The sequence below is a fragment of the Zonotrichia albicollis genome, chromosome 2, assembly GCF_047830755.1.
Source record: "Zonotrichia albicollis isolate bZonAlb1 chromosome 2, bZonAlb1.hap1, whole genome shotgun sequence".
In the NCBI taxonomy this organism is placed as follows: Eukaryota; Metazoa; Chordata; class Aves; order Passeriformes; family Passerellidae; genus Zonotrichia; species Zonotrichia albicollis.
Genome location: NC_133820.1, coordinates 113,959,827 through 113,978,566, shown reverse-complemented (window position 1 = coordinate 113,978,566; position 18,740 = coordinate 113,959,827). Strand labels below are relative to the sequence as shown.

The window sequence follows — 18,740 nt, the reverse complement described above, 5'->3', positions numbered from 1 at the left end:
TGTGTTGAGACTAATCTCCAAATAAATCCATTCCAAAATTGTTATTGAATAGCAAGGATAAAGGTGCTGCCTGTCCCTGCCTGCATGTGGTTTAGGAACCTTCTACAACACAGAAGAACTGCAATGAGACAAAGCCACTTTTGATTTGAAATCTCTTTTACTCTTGACATTTTCAAGGCAACTGCAATGACAAATCTAATTTTCTGGGTTATCAACTTCTCAGATTTGCATTACCATCCACTTGTTGAAAGACAAGATGCATTTTGTAGGAGTTGTAGAGCCTCCTGTGAGATTGAAATGAGTGGCTTTCTGGGCTCCCTGGCAGGGATGAGAACACAAAGGTCCATCAGTTGGATCCACTTTGGAAAGCTGAGTTGTGTCTCCTTCTCACAGCCACTGACTGTGCAAAGAGCATTCATGGGCTCCAGGATCTCTGAGCACCAAGTGCTTTTCAATGAGGAGAAAAGCATCTGCTTAGGGTTAAGGTATCATAACTGAGGTCTAAGGCTTGAACACCAAACCCTCTCCTTTCTTAAAACACACAGCCTGGTTTAATAAATCTTCATTTGTGTAAAGTGCTTTGTTAAATGAGGGAGGAGGTGCGCTTGGGGGTGAGTTTCTGCTCAGGGAGCAAGTGAATTTTTACCTCTATTGGGGTATTTCTGCCACTACTTGGCATCTGATTTTGTTTTATGGGTTCTACTTACAAATTTCACTCTGGCTGCATAGATTCAATCTATGGTGTAAAACAACAGTCTTTGGAGTAGAAATCCGCCTAGACAGTTCTCAGCAAAACCCTTTGTTCACTTGATGGTGGGAGAAATATTTGAATAATATAAAACAATTCCCTCCTGCCTCCTCATGGGCTGATTAATATAATTTCATATTGCACTGATCCATGGTATTCAATACAATTAAAACATATAAATTACAGACCTCCAGTTTGCATAATATACTTTAGAAAGACCATGTAAGACCATGTTGTTTTACTACCTATTTATTGGAACAGCCACAGTGCTAAAAACATCCTAATCTCAACTTTGTGGGCAAAATTGCTCACTTGTATTTTAGAAGATGGTGACTTCAGCAGAAGTGGGAAAGCAGATATATTTGTTTGAAAAGTAGAAACCTGAGAAGTCTTCCTGAAAACGTTGGAAATAACTCAGTGATGTTAACAGTAATTGCATGGTTTCACCCATTTTTGTTTTGGCATCATGTTGCTTTCCCACTTCTCCCCAAGAAGGTTGAGGTGGCCTCTACCGAGAGGCTCTTGGCACCACAGTATGGTGCAAACTACAACCAAAATCACTCCTTGTCTGCCCCTGCCTGCTCCAGGCCGGGTAAGAGGAACAGAGATGACTCATCTCAGTTGTGAGTAACTGCTCACGTTCCCCTTCTCGCTGGATGCTGCTCATGGGATGCACATGACCAAAAAGTCTCTGTTCTTCCATGCCTGTGTCCTGGAGCCAAGGACTGGTAGGAGTGGGGCAAAGTGTGAGGGATGCCTGAAATGGGGACATGAGGTGGCATCAGCAGCGGTGGGAGGACAGAGATTCTGCTCATCCCCACCTCTGCAGCTCCATAAGAGGGTGGCAAGCAGAGGTAAGCGAGGGTTGCCAAGGCTGCATCTGGACAACGCTCTCAGGCTCAGTGTGATTCTTGGGGTGTCCTGGGCAGGGCCAGGAGTTGGACTCGATGGTCCTGATGGAGTCTTTCCAACTCAGGATATTCTGTTATCCCGCGAAGCCCACGGGGGGACAGCTTGGCCGACAAGGTGTGAGGCGGCACCCCGGACCGCGATCCCACACAGGATCTCCGGGGCAGAGGCAGCGGTGGCAAGCTTGGCGGACAAGGCGTGAGGCGGCACCCCGGACCGGGCTCTCCCGGGCAGAGGCAGCGGCCCTCACGGGCAGGCTCCTCCCGCCGCCCTGACGGGAAGCGCGGCCCCGCCCGGCGGGCCCCTCCCGCGGGGGGCGGACCCGGTATAAGCGCGGCCGCGGCCCCGCGCCCCCAGAGCCGCCGCGCCGCCCGCCCAGCCCTGGCCGTGCCCGTGCCCGCTCCGCCGCCCGCCGCCCCGCGCCGCCGCCCGCCGCGCCGCACCGCCATGATCGTGGAGAGCAGCCGCGACGCGGCGCCCGATGGCGGCGACGGCGGCGCCCTCAGCAGCCCCATCAATCTCGCCTACTTCTACGGGGCCTCGCCCCACTCCAGCGAGGGTAGCTGCTCGCCGGCGCACTCCTCCGCCCCGGGCTCGCCGGGATCCGACTCGGACCTCTCGGTGAGCAGCCGCGGCGGCGGCCGGAGGGACCCCCGGGGCGGCCCCCGCCCCGCGCTGCAAGGTACGGCGGGTCCCCGCGGCGGCCCCGGCCCCGGGGGGTGGCGGGGAGAGCGCGGAGCCGCGGGTCCCGCTCCGTCCCCTCGGGGGCGAAGCCTCTGGCATGGGAAAGCGGCCGAAGCCGGGAAAAGCGGGCGCGTTTGGCCGGCGCTTCGTGCCCGGTGCCGCGGTGCTTCCATCCGGGCAGCGGAGGAGCCGCACGCCCGTGGGACGGCGAAGGGGTACGCGGAGCAGCTCTTTGGCTCCTCTCTGCTAACCCAAGCTTTAGGTGCCTTTCCACGAGAGTTTCTAGATTGTTTGGGGTTTTTTTTCTATATTTATTATTCTTTAAGTGTAAACGAAGTGGGTGGCTTAAAGTCGGGTTTTGTTTTCGTGTCTCCACAGTTGAACAACACATGGGGGGGGGAAAGCAGCACAGAGGACCTTTCCAGGGAGTCCGTGTGAAGAACTCCGTGAAGGAGCTCCTGCTGCACTTCAGGAGCAGCAAGCAGATGTCCTCGGCTCCTGCCACCGAGGAAAGCAAGGTAACCGGCAGCTTTCTGCGCTGACAGGCTTGGTTTTAATGGTTACTGAAGCTGGCAAGAAAGCACTCTGCGGTAATGCTAGAAATGAGCTTTATCTCCTGTGGATGGAGTCAGTGTTTTTCCTTTTCAACGCATAATGGAAAAATGCAGCTGGGAAGAAATCAGAAAGAAGGTTTGCCGTGAGAGAAGGAGGCATTTAAAACTGTTCATACTAAGCTTTGTTTTCTAAAGGGAGTCTGGATAAAGATACATTTGTGTTGCGAAACCGCAGAAATTCCGTGTTGGCTGGAATGAGATCATTCATTGGAAGGGTTAGGGATTTTTCTCAGATTTGTTTGTCGTGCTATTGCGCCTCTGTGCAAAGCACACAGGGTAGGCCCGTTCACTCTGAAAGGACAAAAAATTACAGGAAATTCTGAGAAGATTAAAGGCTGTTTTTGGTTTGATTAGATTTTTTTTTTTGTGAGTGTATGTTTGAAAGCGTCCTAGATAAGTGTTTTCAGAGGAAGATATTTGCATAGGAAAGTTCATGGCATTAAAGAATTGTAAAATTGGCTGGCTTATTAATGTTTCAAAAAATTCTCTGGTCTCTGGAAGGAATAATGTATTTCTCTAGATTTTCTGGAGTTTTGTGGTATTATAACAAATGGCTTGAAAAGCCTAAAGAAAAACAGTGGTTTTTATTTAAGTTTCATTAAACTATTTCCATTTTCTAACCTTAATTAAAAGCAATTAAGTTAGGGTTAGACAACCACGTACTAGAATTATTCTAAGGTATATTCTGTGTTTATAGAAGGAAGTCATGGCTGCTTTCTTGTTATTGTTGGGTGGTTTTTTTGCGGTGGATTGTTTTTGTGTTTATTTGTTTTTGTTTGTTTTCCCTTCAGAAATAACATTATAATAACAGAAAATTTTGGATTTTTCTTAACAGGCACAAGGAGGATTGGTGAACTACGAACCATACACAGGTAAACCATGTTTTAATACATACCCTGCAGTAACATTTGAAATCAATTGTGAGAGTAGCCTCTGAATGGATTCTGAATTTATTTTCTTTTCATCAGAACTGAAGAGCATACTGGGCCACAGTGGCAAAAGGAAGGCTCCTGAACTCCTTTCTGATGGACCTTCTTTCAAGCGCCAAGCAAATGTTCACCCACATCTCCTGGTAAGTCTGCAGTAATTTTTTCCATGCCTTTATTTTTCAGTTTGCTTTGTATGATCAGAAACTACCAGATACAGCTATACCTCTAATTTTCTGGGGCTTGTTTTGATTTGCCTTGTGTTGTTTTTTTTCCCCTTCCGTCAGACCCCACCCCAGACACCAACTTCTATGGATAGCATGGAGGAGACCCATAAAGCTGAGCCCAAGCACGAGAGCAGCTCTGATCTGCTTCAGAACATTATAAACATCAAGAACGAGTCGAGCCCCATTTCCCTGAACACGGTGCAGGTGAGCTGGCTGCACTCAGTCTCCAGCCACGGCTCTCCTGCGGAGCAGTACCAGGACAGCCCGGGAACACAGGCGTTCTCCCCGTCCCAGAAGTACCAAGCGTTCCAGGACCACACCAGCCAGCACATGCTTGATCCTCCCCAGCATTACCAGTTCCCTGCGTCCCAGAGCCAAGATTTGTCACAGAGTTACCCCTCAGATGGCTCCTCCCTGGACTACAGGCCGTTTGTTGGCAGTGATCAGTCTCCTGCCTACCAGCAGAGCACCTTTGAGAGCCACGAGCTGCCGTACTGCCCGCCGCAGAGCTTCTCCTCCCTCCTGAACGACTCCGAGGGCTCGGACAGCATCTCCGCTCCCCTCCAGGCACTGAACAGTGCCCACCCCCAGGCTGAGGCTGCCCCTCATGCCCCCAACTTCAGCTTGCTCTCCAGCAACCTCTGTGGCAGTCTGGAGCGCAGCATCTCTCTGGCTACTCTCAATGTCTCACTGCCTGACCAAAACGTTGCCAGGAGCACGACGCAGCTGGGCAAGTCATTTTTTCAGTGGCAAGTGGAGCAGGAGGAGAACAAACTGGCTAACATCTCTCAAGACCAGTTCCTTGCGAAGGATGCCGATGGAGACACGTGAGTGCTGTTTATCTTGGTGTTTCTTCTGTGGGAGGTTGGGGAGTGTTTCTGTTTGGGTTTTGGCAGACTGTGGGTTATAGTGAAGCAGTTCAATAGCGATGTTTGTGTCACAAGTGCAGTGTTTTCGCTGATCAGGGGAAAGGTGTGGTGTTGCTGATGCTGCCATGCAGAGCTCCAGTACACTTGAGTAGATGTATTTTCTAATTTGAGGTGCTTATTGTTAGGCTTGGTTAAAAGGGGAGTAAAACATTGCAATTTAGGTGCTTTAAATTGCCCTGGTAAGAAAATATCCATGTTCCTGTCTTAGCTTCAGACCTCCTCTGTGTAACTGGCAGCATAATACCTCTTGTAGACATTTGGTTCTCTGCTGTCTTAAGCCCTGGTTTGTGTCGGGTGGTGTAACTCTGTTCCCTCTCTTTCCTGCAGCTTCCTCCACATCGCTGTGGCCCAGGGCCGTCGAGCACTCTCCTATGTTCTTGCAAGGAAGATGGCTGCCCTGCACATGCTGGATATTAAGGAGCACAATGGCCAGGTGAGGTTCTGAAAAAAATCTTTGCACCTGCTTTCTGCACCTGAATGCTTCTGCATGTCTGAATCCTGGGAAAGATGTGGTGAAATGCTTATTTAATATTAACCCCAAGATTTAGCCTGCATACTAATATTAACCTTGAGCTATTAATACTTCTTGGGATCACCTTGAGCTGGTAAAACTATGTGCTCTGCTTCATTTGTCCTGGCTTCCTAGTATTCATAATCACTGCTTAAATAATACCAGGTACCTAGGGTTTTTATTTGTTTTAGTTGCTCTTTCCTGTTAGAGATCAGATGACTAATAGCTTAAATTTTCTTCTTGATGTTTGCAGAGTGCTTTCCAGGTTGCTGTGGCTGCCAACCAGCATCTCATTGTGCAGGACCTGGTTAGCTTGGGGGCTCAGGTGAACACCACAGACTGCTGGGGCAGGACGCCGCTGCATGTCTGCGCTGAGAAGGGGCATGCCCAGGTCCTCCAGGTGAGAGCCAGGCAGGCACAGCTCTGCCCCAGCCACTGACTCTTACCCTTAGCTCTGTTGGGAAACTCTGGAAACACCACCACACCAAAAAAATCCCTCCTTTATCTTTTTCTCTGGGTAGCCTTGTGAGTCTTTCTACACATAGAGCTTAAAGCGGGACTGAATTTCTCATTAAGATTCTCATCAACATTTTTGAGTAATTTTGGGGGAATCCTCTGGTTTACCAAACCAAAACAGTAAGTCTCCTCTTAGCTATAGGATCAGTGAATAGTTTGGGTTGGAAAGGACTTCAAAGGTTTTCTAATTCTAATGCCCCTGCTGTGCTCAGTGACACCTTTCACTAGACCAGATTGCTCAGAGGCCATTCAGCCTTGCCTTGAACACTTCCAGAAATACTGTTATTTATTGCAACTTTATTGCAGCTATTGCAGTAAGACAATAAATAAATTTGAAGCAGTATGTGGTTTGGATAAGATGTAAATGTGTGCCTGTTCCCACTTTTGTAGGCAATCCAAAAGGGAGCTATGGGAAGCAATCAGTATGTGGACCTTGAGGCAACAAACTATGATGGTGAGTAGTTAAGAGTTTATAATTTACAGAGTTACTGGATAGTACAGTGTTTTATAGCTACTGATGGTAATGCAATAAAATGCAATATTTCCTTTTCAGATGGAAATTTACAGGTGCGGTTGACATATCTGTCAGATGAAAACGTGATTAGTCTGTGTCTGTCAGGAGCACTTTCCTCTTACACGTGATTGCTGTGTTTGGCATGGAGAGCTTAGGTTGTAACTGGCCATTGTTAAAACATTGGAGTGCCAGTGTTGTCAGTGGATACAGTAGCCAGAATCTGGCAGTAGAAGGCTGTTCTGTTTGTTCCCTTCTCCATAAACCAGCTCTTTCTAACTTACAGTTTGTACAAAAATACATTTGAAATTGATTCTTTCACCATCTGCTGGCTGAGGGCCCAGAGTAGGCTGCTGCTTCACTGTTCTGTAGATGGACAGTCCAGATCTCAGGCTGCTTGGGACCAGTCACTGTCACCTACAAATATGGAACCATCCCTGGGCTTAATGGGGGTAGAAGCTCCTTTATCCAATCTCTGAAACCAGCAGACAGTCAATACTTCTGTATTGAATTTGTTCATTCATGATGATTTTTATGGGTTTTTTTTTTTGTTGTTCAGGTCTGACAGCATTGCACTGTGCAGTTCTGGCCCATAATGCTGTGCTGCATGAACTGCAGAACTGTCAGCCACCTCACTCCCCTGAGGTCCAGGAGCTTCTGCTGAGAAACAAGAGCCTGGTAGAAACCATCAAGATCCTGATACAAATGGGAGCCTCTGTTGAAGCTAAAGTAAGTAAAATGCCTTAGTGTGAGGTGCCAGATCCAGAGAGAATGTGGAAGCAGACTGTGTCCCTTTCTCCCATGCTGCATTTATTACAAGGGAAGAAGACTAACTTGAAAGCTTCCCTACAGCTTAATTTACCCAGATGGGATGGGAATGCTTCATTTATTCAGAACAAGGTATTATCAATGCAAACGAACCCTGGGGAAGGAGGGAGGTGACAGTCTAATCTCTAGACTAAGAATGATGCTACGCTGGCTGCAGTGAGTGAGTGTTGTAAAAGTAGGAATATGTTTGGAGCATGCTGAGGTACCCATAGTAGTGGGGTGCTGATGACACTGTGTTCTTGAGCTGCAAATTTTAATTAAAAACTGCTTAGCTGTGCAGTTCAGGTCTGTGCCGTGCCAGACCATTACTTAGCCAAAATATCAAATATTACATTATGTAAGCTTACCTGCAGATGAGATCAGGTTCCATTGTTCATTAGATGTTGATATTAAAATATATTCAGATTCACTTTTGATGAATTGTAGTGCAAGTATGTTTGCTCAACACTCTGCAGTTACTTTGCTTTCTATTTTTATTTGTCTGCATGTTCCCCCTGGATAGGTGAAGCACCTGCAGGGAAGACTAAACAGTTTCTTGTTTTGATAGGATCGCAAAAGTGGTCGCTCTGCTTTACATTTGGCAGCAGAAGAAGCAAACCTGGAGCTCATTCGCCTCTTTTTGGAGCTGCCCAACTATCTCTCTTTTGTTAATGCAAAGGTATGGTGATTTTTCCATAATACAGACAGAGAAAAGAGAGGCTCATGCCCCAGGTTTTCCTTCATGGAGTCGCTTTGTGCTCCCCAGGCTTACAACGGCAACACAGCCCTGCATGTGGCGGCCAGCCTGCAGTACCGCGTGAGCCAGCTGGACGCTGTGCGCCTGCTCATGCGCAGGGGAGCCGATCCCAGTGCCAGGAACCTGGAGAACGAGCAGCCAGTTCATCTGGTTCCTGATGGCCTTGTAGGGGAACAGGTAAAAAATCCACAGCAGGCCTCTCCTTCCCTCTGTCCCTGTCCACACAAAAGCTGCATTCCACTCCAGAACTTTCTTTTGGGTGTTGCGTTGCAGCTTTCAAGGAAATGATTTGGCAAATACCATTTTATTCTTTAGATCTTTAGCTACAACACCAAGATCAGAATATACAGACCTGAAATTTTAGGTTTCACGTTATTTTTTCAATCTCAAAAGATTTTACCTGTAAAGATAGGCTTTGTTTCTGTAACCCTGCAATGTACTGGAGGCAATACTCCCTCTTGCTCATCTCACTGTGGCCTGAGTTCATGCTTTTACTGCTCTTGTCAGAATTAGTAATGACAGTTCTTAGGCCTGAGTAACAGAGGAAGAAAATCCCTTTCTCCTACTTGATGAAAAAACTGACTCTTGACCTAAGATTAGTAACTTAAGCACAGCTGAGTTGCTGACTGTTGCATTTCATTGGTTCAAATGCTGTCAAGTGGGATCACTTCTGGTGTGACTGAACTCAGGACCTAGGCTTGGATAAATGAATGCAAAACTGGATCTAGGGTGGGGTTTTTTCAGGACTCACTTCAAGGTGATGAATTCTGATGTTTCTGTCTTTTTCTCTTCTCCAGATAAGACGTATCCTCAAAGGGAAGGCGATTCAGCAGAGGGTGTCGCCGTTTTAGGCTCCATGTTTCTTGGAGTTCAGCAACTTACACTCACTGTCAGTCAGGCAGTCCTAATCTATCTGTAAATAGAGCATTTGCCTGGTGTGGGCAAATGTTAGTTGTTTCTATGAAACAAAAGTATTTTGTTCACTATTATATAGTGGGTTACATAAAACTAAAAAAGCCCCAAACCCAGCAATCAAATTCCTCCAGCCAAAAGGGAATGCTTCATTCCCAAAATATGGAACATTTTCCTGGCTACCTGTATTTCCTGTATTTCAAAGCTATGGTGAGACTGATTTTATTTAAACAGCCATACAGATAACTTCTAGACAAGGAAGACTAGGAAATTCTTTGTGATTTTTTTTTCAAATTTTAGAGAGGGCTGATACAGGTCAAAAATTGCAGAGATTGTTGTTGTGTTTTTAGTAACACTTAAATGCAAGAGAAATTAAATATTTTTGAAGTTGAACATTTATTTATGTAACTTTGCGGCTTTGTTCCAGTATCTTGTGCAGGATTGTATATAGTCACTGACATTATTGTACAGCTGTATAGTTCTGTCAATCTATTGATCACTTGGGGAAGGATCTGAAGAAACAAGTTCCTTGATCTTGAACTTGCAAATTGCATACAGAGTTATAATACTACACTGGTGCAAATTGGGTAAATTCTGTTTTTCTGAAAGACTGAGGTTGGAAAGTAGAGTTATGATAGATTGTCCCTGGCACTGATTTGTGCATACTTTTGGAGTTGTGTAATAAAACATGAAAAGCTGTGCTTCCTCAGGGGACTGTGTCAGTTTTTCTCATACCCAGTAAGGGTTTTTCTTGTAATAGAACAATAGATTGAGAGAGGAGGATCATTATTTTTATAGTATGTATGTAACTTCTACTTTTAAACCTGCTTCAGTGCAAGTGTTTGGCTGCACTTCACTGTTGATGCATGCTGAAATCTCTCAATGTTAATTATAATACTTCAACATGTGTAAGCCTTACTGGTGTTGGTGGGGCTTAAGCACATGCATAAGTAGCTTGCTGAATTGGGCTCTAGTTAATTCTAGAGACTTAAGGTTTTCCACCTCCTAAGCAGAGTTAATCCATTTATGGTTTTACCTTATAGGTATAGTGGCTAGCAAAGTAATATTTGATGTTAACAGTTTTTTCTATTTTTTAATAATTATTAATGGAAAATGTATACTAATGATGCTGTATACTTGTGTTCTGTTGGATAAAACTTCCTCCTGTCATTTTCTGAATGATCCATGCTGGGCTGTAATCCAGTAATATGTTCTCTGTATGGTCTTTGTTCTTAAACTGTTTTTTTTTCATCACATGCAGTTCTCTGTTGTAACCATTTAATTAGTCTGATTATGCTGTTTTGGCAAAGTATGTCTTGTAGACAAGCTAAATGAAAAAATCTGATATGCAAAGGCTTAGTTGCAATGTATTTCTTGAAGGGTTATGTGTAACTTGTGTTTGAATAAACATGCTCATTCAGTTCTGGTGGTTACTGTGTGTGATACAAATAATGCTGTAGTCAAGCTTGAGGTAAAACTGATTTAGCATGGTAATAGTGTGAGGCTGAAAAGCCATTTGCTAAGATGAAATGAATTCTTACCATTGTGCTGGTTATTCTTTCTCTTGTTTGGTGCTGGTGCTCTGGGTCATGCACTGTGCACTTTGTGTTGTCTGGGAACTGAGTAGGTGTGCCCCAAATCGAATTTATAGTCCCCAGGTTGGAACCTGAACCCTTGTCCCTGCATACTGGAGAGAATTATGGCAGTTCTGACAATGTAATGGTCTCCCCATGCCTTCCCTGCCTTGGTCCTCAGTTCTGGCAGCTCAGGCACAAGTGTCACCCTAGCACAGGTGACAATCTGTGTTAGGAAATAGGGCTGTACACATGGGGGTGGGCTGTCTCCCTCACAGGTGGTGATGAGGTGGTTCTGAGCTGGCAGTGACCCCTCAGGGGGAAGAACTGTCATCACAGCCTGTCCCAGCTGAGAATGGAGCTGGAGAGGGACAGCAGTTGAGATAAAAGTGGATGCAGCATTAGGATCTGTAGGGAAGGAAGAAAACCAAAAGGGCTTCTATGTAACTATGAACCTGCTGTCCAGCCTGCCTTCCTGCTGCTTGTGGTGAGGGTGAAAGTGTGGGAATTGGAAGAGGCCCAGAGGTGTGGAGGAGCCTCCTTGCGAGGAGCAGCAGAGTAAATGAGGACAGTCCTGCAAAGCCATGACAGGCCAGAGAACCCGAGTGGGGATGAACTCACTCTCCCTTTCAGCATGAGAGCTGGAAGCTATTAATGAAGGTACCATGAACACAACAGGCAGCAGGAAACAGAATTGAATTTCTTATTAGGATATGCAAAGATGAAATAGCCCCTCTATGTGAACAGCTAATTGTGTGTAGATTGTGTTGAAGGTGCTGTCATCTGCACCTCTCACTGCAGGTGACCCTGCCTTGGGTATAACATTTTTTATTTGTGCAAGGAACCTGATAGTACTGTTTCCAGTTAATTTTAATTTTCTTTATAAGACATGATTACACAGGAGTAGGAGCTGCTGATGAGATATTCTGGCCCTTCAGATCAGCCTGATCTGACTGCCTGGCACTCCTTTCTGGTTGGCATTGACTGAGTCATCTCACATAGGGTTCAAATACCCTGAGCTTGTAAGGGTGGCACGTGTTCAGCCAGTGCTTGAGCATGAAGCAGGTGAGAGGCATTTAGCAAGCAGTGTGGTGCTTTCTGTGGCACTTGTGCCCTTCTGGAAGGGGTACTCCTGGCACTCCAAGTTAGAGAATTCCTAGGGGGAGGCTCTAGTGTTTGAAACTTACTTCATCTGCCTGGAGTGTAATTTCATTGTCTGGAGAGTTCAGTAGGTAATTTCACAAGAAAGCATCCCTGCTGTGACTCATTTTTCTCTCCTATGATCTTGGGAAGGTCTGGCATATCTGACCCAATTTAACTAGCTAATCAAAGCAATTCCTTTTTACTGAAGGCCAAGTGACACTAAATATTTAGCACTCTCATAGTGTTTCCCTGATAACTTATGATTTCTTGGAACTGTTGAATAGCTTTTATTGATGTGGATGTAGGCTCACCATTTATTTCACTGGTTGCAGTAGAGACAGAAGAGACTGGCCTGGTTCCAAGTAAGAATATTAAGACACATGGTGCTTTGTTCCCAGGATGTTTCTGATTTGTTTGTCTAAGTAAGCCAAACCTCAGTAAAGGGCTGCTTTTTGATTTTTGTGGGCTACTCATCTGGCTGGAGTTGTGGAAAGTGGCAATCCATGATTTACAAGAAATGTGTTCTGCTTCTGGAGATGGAAAATGTGCATTTCCCACATTTATTGCTCATTTTATATTTTTATCAGAAAACAAAAACATAGCCAGGAAATACTTAGAACTAAGTTCTTAGAGAGGTTGGGTGTGGTAGAGCTGACTGTGAGGATACAACATGAACTTCTTACCTGACAATTTGTTTGTCTGGTTGCCTTTTTTTAAAAAATTGATATGCTCCTGTGTAAGGGAAGAGCTGAGGCTGGTTAAAGTGAACATATAAAGAACAGGTTACTGCAGTTAAGTATCTGCCAAGAATTGGCCTGGTATTTCAACACATTCAAATCTTTCTATTGTTATCTATAACTTTTCCTGAGTGTTTGGTGATATTCTTGGCCTGAGATACTGATGGCTTGGGAGGAAATGCTCATCTGTACACAGAGCCTGTATGGTCAGCTCTTTTCCTAGCAAAATTTCCTGGCTATTCTTGGCAGTATTTCTTTAGATCTGCTTCCTGATAGTAAAAAATCTCAAGGCAGCACTAATGAAATTGGGAACCACATTAGTGCAGAAGTCCTACACCTGAGGTTGTCTCTCTTCTAATAGTGGAATTTAGGCACTGGTTTCTTCTCCAGGTACCTATCTCAGTCTTGCTGGACAAGAGAAAATATCTTGGGCTGCATTTTCCGAGTGTCTGTTTTCAGCTTTTGTTGTTGAGGCTGTCTCAATAAATCTTTGTTTTACCTGATAATCTTTATCTCTTAGCTCTGAAAATGTGATCTAGGCTATTTTGAGAAAGTGATTGCTGTATTAACTGATTTGTACTTCACACATGTTTTTCCCCTTAGTTTCTAGTGAATTTTTTCCCTTCCCCTTTGCTAGTCAGCAGGCCTGAGGGGAAGATGACTAAGGTGGTACTTGAGATTTAGAAGGGGGAGCAGACAATTGAAAGAAATTGCACATTGCTTCTGTAGATATGTCTGGGCTCCAAGGCAGACTGAAGAGTCTGAGTGATTTGTCTTGTGGATGCAGTGCAGAGATGCTTCTGCATGTGCCTAATGAAAGCTTGTAGCTCTGTTCAGATGATCTGGGCCACATAGGTGACCTGTTGGTACCACAGTGGGTACCATATTTTCCTAAGGTAGATCATGGTATCAAATGCTGTGTGTTGGCCCCAAATAACAGATTTCTTCAGCAGTGCTGAGTACTTTCCATGGACTCAACCTGGGAGAGATAGAACTTGGCTCATTTCAGTCCATGGCTCCTTAGGACAGCCTTCAGTCTATCTTGAGGCTTTTGTGGGAAGGCCCAGAGCTGCCCCATAATCTTCAGAGCCAGGCTGACCATAAAAAAGGACAGGGACTCTGTAAACACTACTATTCATGGCTAGCCAATAAACACTGAAGACCTGAGCCTGTACCATCTTGTGGCTTATCCACAGGCAGAACACAGGTCCTTGCCCAAGGACTTTCACTCCACTAAAAACATCCCAGTAAGTGATGCCAATAAATTTGGCATTTCTATGAGAAAAATTGGAAGTTTGAGGTCACAGTGATGAGAAATCCCAAGAGGTGCTTACAGAGTCCTTTGCACTGTGCTGCAGTTGGATGTACAGTGTAGGAGTCAGAACTGGGTCACCAGTGACAGCCCATGCTCATTTTGAGGGGAAGTGTTTTAGGAGCAGTTTGAGAAAACCCATCAAGATAGTAGCATGCCATTATCATTATTCATCAGTAGATTTCCAGGTGGCTTCAAAAGCCTGCAGTAATCACCAGTCCCATCGGCGAGATAAGAAACCTGAAGCAGGGAGAAGGAAAGAACACCGTCTGAAGGGACTCAAAGAACAACAGGAGCTCCATCCAAAGGCTGTGCAGGCTTGCAATTACCCTTCTAGATGGCTGCTCTTTCTAAATTTTCCCAATAACACCATGAGTAATGACTGATCTCTTGGTTATTCATGATCCTTCTGTAGGTCACACATGTTGAGTTCTTGTGTTTTGTGTGCTCAGTTTTGGAGGTTCTGCCTGTGATAGTGCTTTTGCTTGCTGCTAGGATTACCAGGCTGTTTGGAGGGGCCATTGGACAATGCCTCAAAAATGAGCTTTTTCACCTGAAAAATTTAACATTTCTAAGCCCTGATTGTTGGGACAGGAAGAGAAAAAACAGACCCAGACTAGGAAAAAAGCACCAGAGCAAATTGAGTATGCTACAATAGCAGGGAATTCTGTGTTAGACCCATGAATAGACTCAGAGCGTTTTGTGAACACTTGAGGCAAAACTAGGGAAACCTTTTTTAAGTGAGGCAAAATCATATAAAGACATTTTGAAAAGCTAGTCATGAAATATCATTGGTCATTAATGGATTTCTTAAAAAATAAAAGAGGAGATGAGTCAAAGTGAGGAATAAGCATTTGTCTTAGTGGTTTGAGGTTCTAATGGTGCTTAAGACATCACCATGAGTGCTGTGATGGAGCTATATGAAACAAGTCTTCCTGCTGGGATAGAGGTGAGGAGATTGAGCTCAGGACATGCATGACTCATCAGGAAATAACTATGCCATTGGGTCACCTGTTCCGGTGCTTGGGATAGATGGATGTCTCTTAACAAAAATAAACATTGGAGGGAGAAAGAAAGTATTTAAAAATTAGCAGATAGGACAGGATGCTTTAATGCTTTTGTTTTTTTTAATGTTTATTTTTACACAGCTTTTATCCACTTCTGTTCTAGCCCTTGGCTCTAGTCTCAGGCTCGTATGATTATTCATTTTCTCAAACTTTCTCACACATGTCTGTGAATAAAATACATGCATATGTAGAGTAAGTTTATAATATGGATCAATTTATTTTTGTATTCTGTAGGAGAATTGTATGTATATATATGCATGCAAAATGTAAGTATGTAAAATGTGTTGTGTGGGAGTACATAAGGCAGCAAAGCTCTTTCAAGAAGATGAATCTTTTTATCCAGGAGTAATTCATTACTTTAGAAGTTTTTAGCTTCTTTTGTTAAAAATAGAAACTTTTCCCATGCTGTTCTCTTGAATTTGCAAATTGAATGCACTAGTGAAAACCAAAGCACTGTGAAGAATAAAAGTTGGGTGTCTAATGGTTTTCTGTCCTGAGAATGACTGCCAATGTAGATTCTCCCATGCCTAATGAGGATGAAGCACATTCTTTGGCTCTTGATGAGGACCCTAATGTTCTCCCTCTTTCTTGATAAATCCATAAATCTTGACATTTGTGTGAAATAGTAGGTCTTGCCATCTCTGCTCTTTTACCATAAGGAGAAGGACCCCAGGAAAGGTGTTTTGCCTATGCCTTACGTCACAGGGTGTTTAGTTAACAATGCAAAGGGTTCATCTGCCACCTGGAAACCAACATACAATGCACCAGCAAGTTCTACTCCTCACCCAGGGCTGGAACCTGCCTGTGCAACCAGTAGTGCAAAGGCAGGTACCTTTGTACTTTATTATAGACACAGCAAACAAAGAATTTTTGTTTCTTCTTCCTTAGCTGCCATAATGAAATTTTATTATTGCAGTGGTTTTATCTGCCTTCTGATGAACATGAATGTCGTTAGCCTCTTTCCCACGCTCTGCATCCATGTCTCAAGGTGCGTCTCTTGATTCCAGCCCTTCCTTTCCAGCCCTTCCTTTCCATGCCCCGTGTCCCCAGCTGGCAGAGCAGGCTGGGCTGGGGACAGGTGATGAGAAGGAGCACTGGAGCAAACCCGGCCGCCGGGGTGTGAGTGCTGGCCGCTCGCTCCCTGTGGAGCCGTCTGCGCTCAGGACCAGGATCTGCTTGGATGTGGAGAGCAGAGGGATGGGTGTGCACTTCTGTCTGCCTGGCTTTGGACCCTGGGCATGAGTGAGTGTGGGCTCTCCTTGCTGCAGGGACAGTAGCGGTCATCTCCTGTTTGTCTGAGCAGGACAGAGCAGGAGCACTAGGAACATGGCTAATAAACTTCATGTGCTTTCTATGAAGGTGGTGTAAAGATGCAGCAAGAGCTATGGGGAAAGTAGCCTGCTCCTTTTGCCTTCCTGCTCCCAGGTTGATGCCTGGACTCCTGTTTCCCTGCTCCCATGGCAGGATGGTCCTTTGCTCCCCTGGCAAGAGCTCAGTTGTCACTCCATGGCTGGGGCTGCAGCTATGAAGACCTCTTGCTCTTCCCTCTGCAAGCCCAACAAAGGCACTTTGCTTCAGGGATCTATTGGTGGCTGCCACCCTCCTCCAGCTTTGTGTCCATTTCCACTCTGTCCACCCCGTATGTGGTGTGGATCTTGTGACAACCTCTGCTCCAAGAGCTCTTGTTTGAGGTATTGGGTGCTGGGACAAGTGCAACAGGGGCCCAACTTCAAAAAGATGCGTCTTCCCTGATCACTGGCTTGATATCTTCCCAAAGGCCTCCTGGCGCTGATGGGTGTTTGGGGGAGATTTGAATAAGGAGAGGGAGGAGGCCTGACAGCTCCATCTGGGACTCCATCAGCCACTCACCATTTGTGTACAGACTTGATGCTCTGCTGTGGCATTGTCCTTGTTGTCATGCTGGTGGCTCTGGTTCTTGCTCTGCCTGTTTATTTTTACTCCATTGTTGTATTTACTGCTCCTGAACTCTTTATTCTTGTTGGCTCCTGATAAATTACTGTCTCTTATTAGCCTTAAGTTACTTCCTCTTAACAACCTTTAATTATTTGCTGCCATCATATCTTGGTGCCACATCCTCTTAATTAGGGTTGCCGTATTAGTAGAGACTCTTCTGTTCCTTTGTTAAATCCATTAGCTTTGCTTCTGGCTTGTCTTGGCCATTCTCTCCTCTTTTCCTACTCCTGTTTCCCCATCCATTTGTATCTTCCATTGATATATGGACCATCCTTCCTGTCCTCTCCTGTTAGCCTTTATGGTCCTACTGCAACCTTCTGGCCACCAGGTCCTTCTTGCCTTGTTCTTTCACAGCCTACATCCTACCTGGCTGTTTTGGGCACTGGAGAGTGTTGGTCAATTTATTTTATTTTTTTCTTTCTCTTCTCTGTTTGCTTTTATGCGTTCTTTGATCTGTCTGTCCAGCTTCCCCCATCCTTCTTATTTCTTGCTTTGGGAGTGGTTTTGGTTTCCTTTCTCTGCTGGCTGGATGCACTTTGCAAGTTTCTCCTACCCTTTGCTGTCTCTCATTTTGAGAGCCATTTTTTTCTCAAGACTAGTTGCAATGACTCTTTGAGGACCCTTTTCCTGAGCAGCTCCCAGAAGTCTCTGTCTTACTGTATTAAGTCCACCACATCTAGCTCTGGTACTTGTTTGCCATAGAATTATGGAATGCTTGGGTTGGAAGGGACTTTAAAGATTATCTAGTTCCAGTGCCGGTGCCATAGGCAAGAACAACTTCCACTAGAGCAAGTTGCTCAAAGCCCCATCCAACCTGGCCTTTTCCCATTTTTTGCTCAGGCTCCTGCTTGGAGCAGTTTCTGTGCTCAGGCAATCAGATCCTGCCTCTCCTGGTGCCTTTGGGTGTTCCACCTCCATGGAGCTTAGGTTTACCAGTTTGCTACAGCGTTCAGTGTCCATCACCACTCTGCATTGTGCTCTGTGTGGTTGTTAGCAGAACTGAATCCATTTCCAGCATCACCACTGCATCCATCTTCTCTCCTGACTGTTTGCTACCTTGCACAAATCCTACCATCTTTCCTTTGTAGCACCACCAGCACATTTCCTTTTGTGTTGGCTACTACTGAAATATTTGCTGTGGAAAAAGAATTAAAACTTAGGAGACTAGAAGAGGAAGGAAAAGTGGTCAAACCTAGAAAGAGATAAATCTTGTTCACGAGCCTAGAATTAATCTATTCTCCCACCTTAGTCTCTTTTTCAAATTCCTCTGGTCATAACCCATTGCTGAAATGTCAAGTGCCTGCTTCTCTCCCTCGTGTGCTGGTGCCAGAAGCCCTGCAGCCTCTGTGCCTCTTTGTTCACCCATGCTGAAAACTGGCACAGCCTGCAGCTCATCCTCCTACCCACCCTGTGCATGGGATTTTGTCTGGAACAGCCATCCTGCCTTTCAGCACAGGGGCCAGCAATTCCCATAGTGCTGCCCTTTCTTTCCCAAAACCAGAGCACAAAGATTTCCAATGCTGTCTGTGTTTACCCAGAAATGTTTTCTTTGCTGTGCCACCTCTTCATGGCCCAGGCCATGTGCCTCAAGGATGCAGCTGACAGAGGCTGGTGAGGCCAGGGTGTTTTGCTGGCACTGGGGAGCCATCTGCAAAGCAATCTTTGTTCAGGAGTCTCACTCCCCCCAGCCAGCGCTGTCAGTTCTCAGGAGCTGTCTGCTTGCTCCAAGCATTCAGCAAGATTACGGGAATGATTCTGTCTGTGTAAGTCATTAGTTTAACTAATATTGTATCTCTTTATTGTAAAAACCTTCTTTGAGGTTAATTAATGAGTGGGAGGAGATAAAATGAACTCTGGTTTTGCAGGTGAAACACCATTCCTT

At 45.2% G+C, this 18,740-nt stretch overlaps 1 protein-coding gene across 3 annotated transcripts; it reads left to right on the top strand.

The window, feature by feature from the left end:
- Positions 1-1,917: 1,917 nt before the first annotated feature.
- Positions 1,918-12,895, top strand: NFKBIZ (NFKB inhibitor zeta). 3 transcript variants are annotated; one of them, XM_074536072.1, is made up of 12 exons: positions 1,924-2,339; positions 2,720-2,859; positions 3,791-3,827; positions 3,924-4,027; positions 4,169-4,935; positions 5,365-5,470; positions 5,802-5,948; positions 6,455-6,518; positions 7,135-7,304; positions 7,951-8,061; positions 8,149-8,316; positions 8,937-12,895. In XM_074536072.1, the coding sequence occupies exons 1-12, from the start codon at positions 2,105-2,107 to the stop codon at positions 8,988-8,990; spliced, it is 2,103 nt and encodes a 700-aa protein (XP_074392173.1). In that variant the 5' UTR covers positions 1,924-2,104; the 3' UTR covers positions 8,991-12,895. The 3 variants fall into 3 exon arrangements, with proteins under 3 accessions (XP_074392172.1, XP_074392173.1, XP_074392174.1); XM_074536071.1 differs by having other exon boundaries at positions 1,918-2,339; positions 8,149-12,895; XM_074536073.1 differs by having other exon boundaries at positions 2,147-2,278; positions 8,149-12,895.
- Positions 12,896-18,740: the final 5,845 nt, after the last annotated feature.

What these genes read in the sequence shown, in the direction of transcription:
- NFKBIZ (XM_074536071.1), top strand. Translation starts at nt 2,105, where the DNA reads ATGATCGTGGAGAGCAGCCGCGACGCGGCGCCCGATGGCGGCGACGGC. An exon ending in GAACTACGAACCATACACAG is followed by an intron (nt 3,828 to 3,923) that starts GTAAACCATGTT and finishes TCTTTTCATCAG; the next exon opens with AACTGAAGAGCATACTGGGC. An exon ending in GGCATGCCCAGGTCCTCCAG is followed by an intron (nt 5,949 to 6,454) that starts GTGAGAGCCAGG and finishes CCACTTTTGTAG; the next exon opens with GCAATCCAAAAGGGAGCTAT.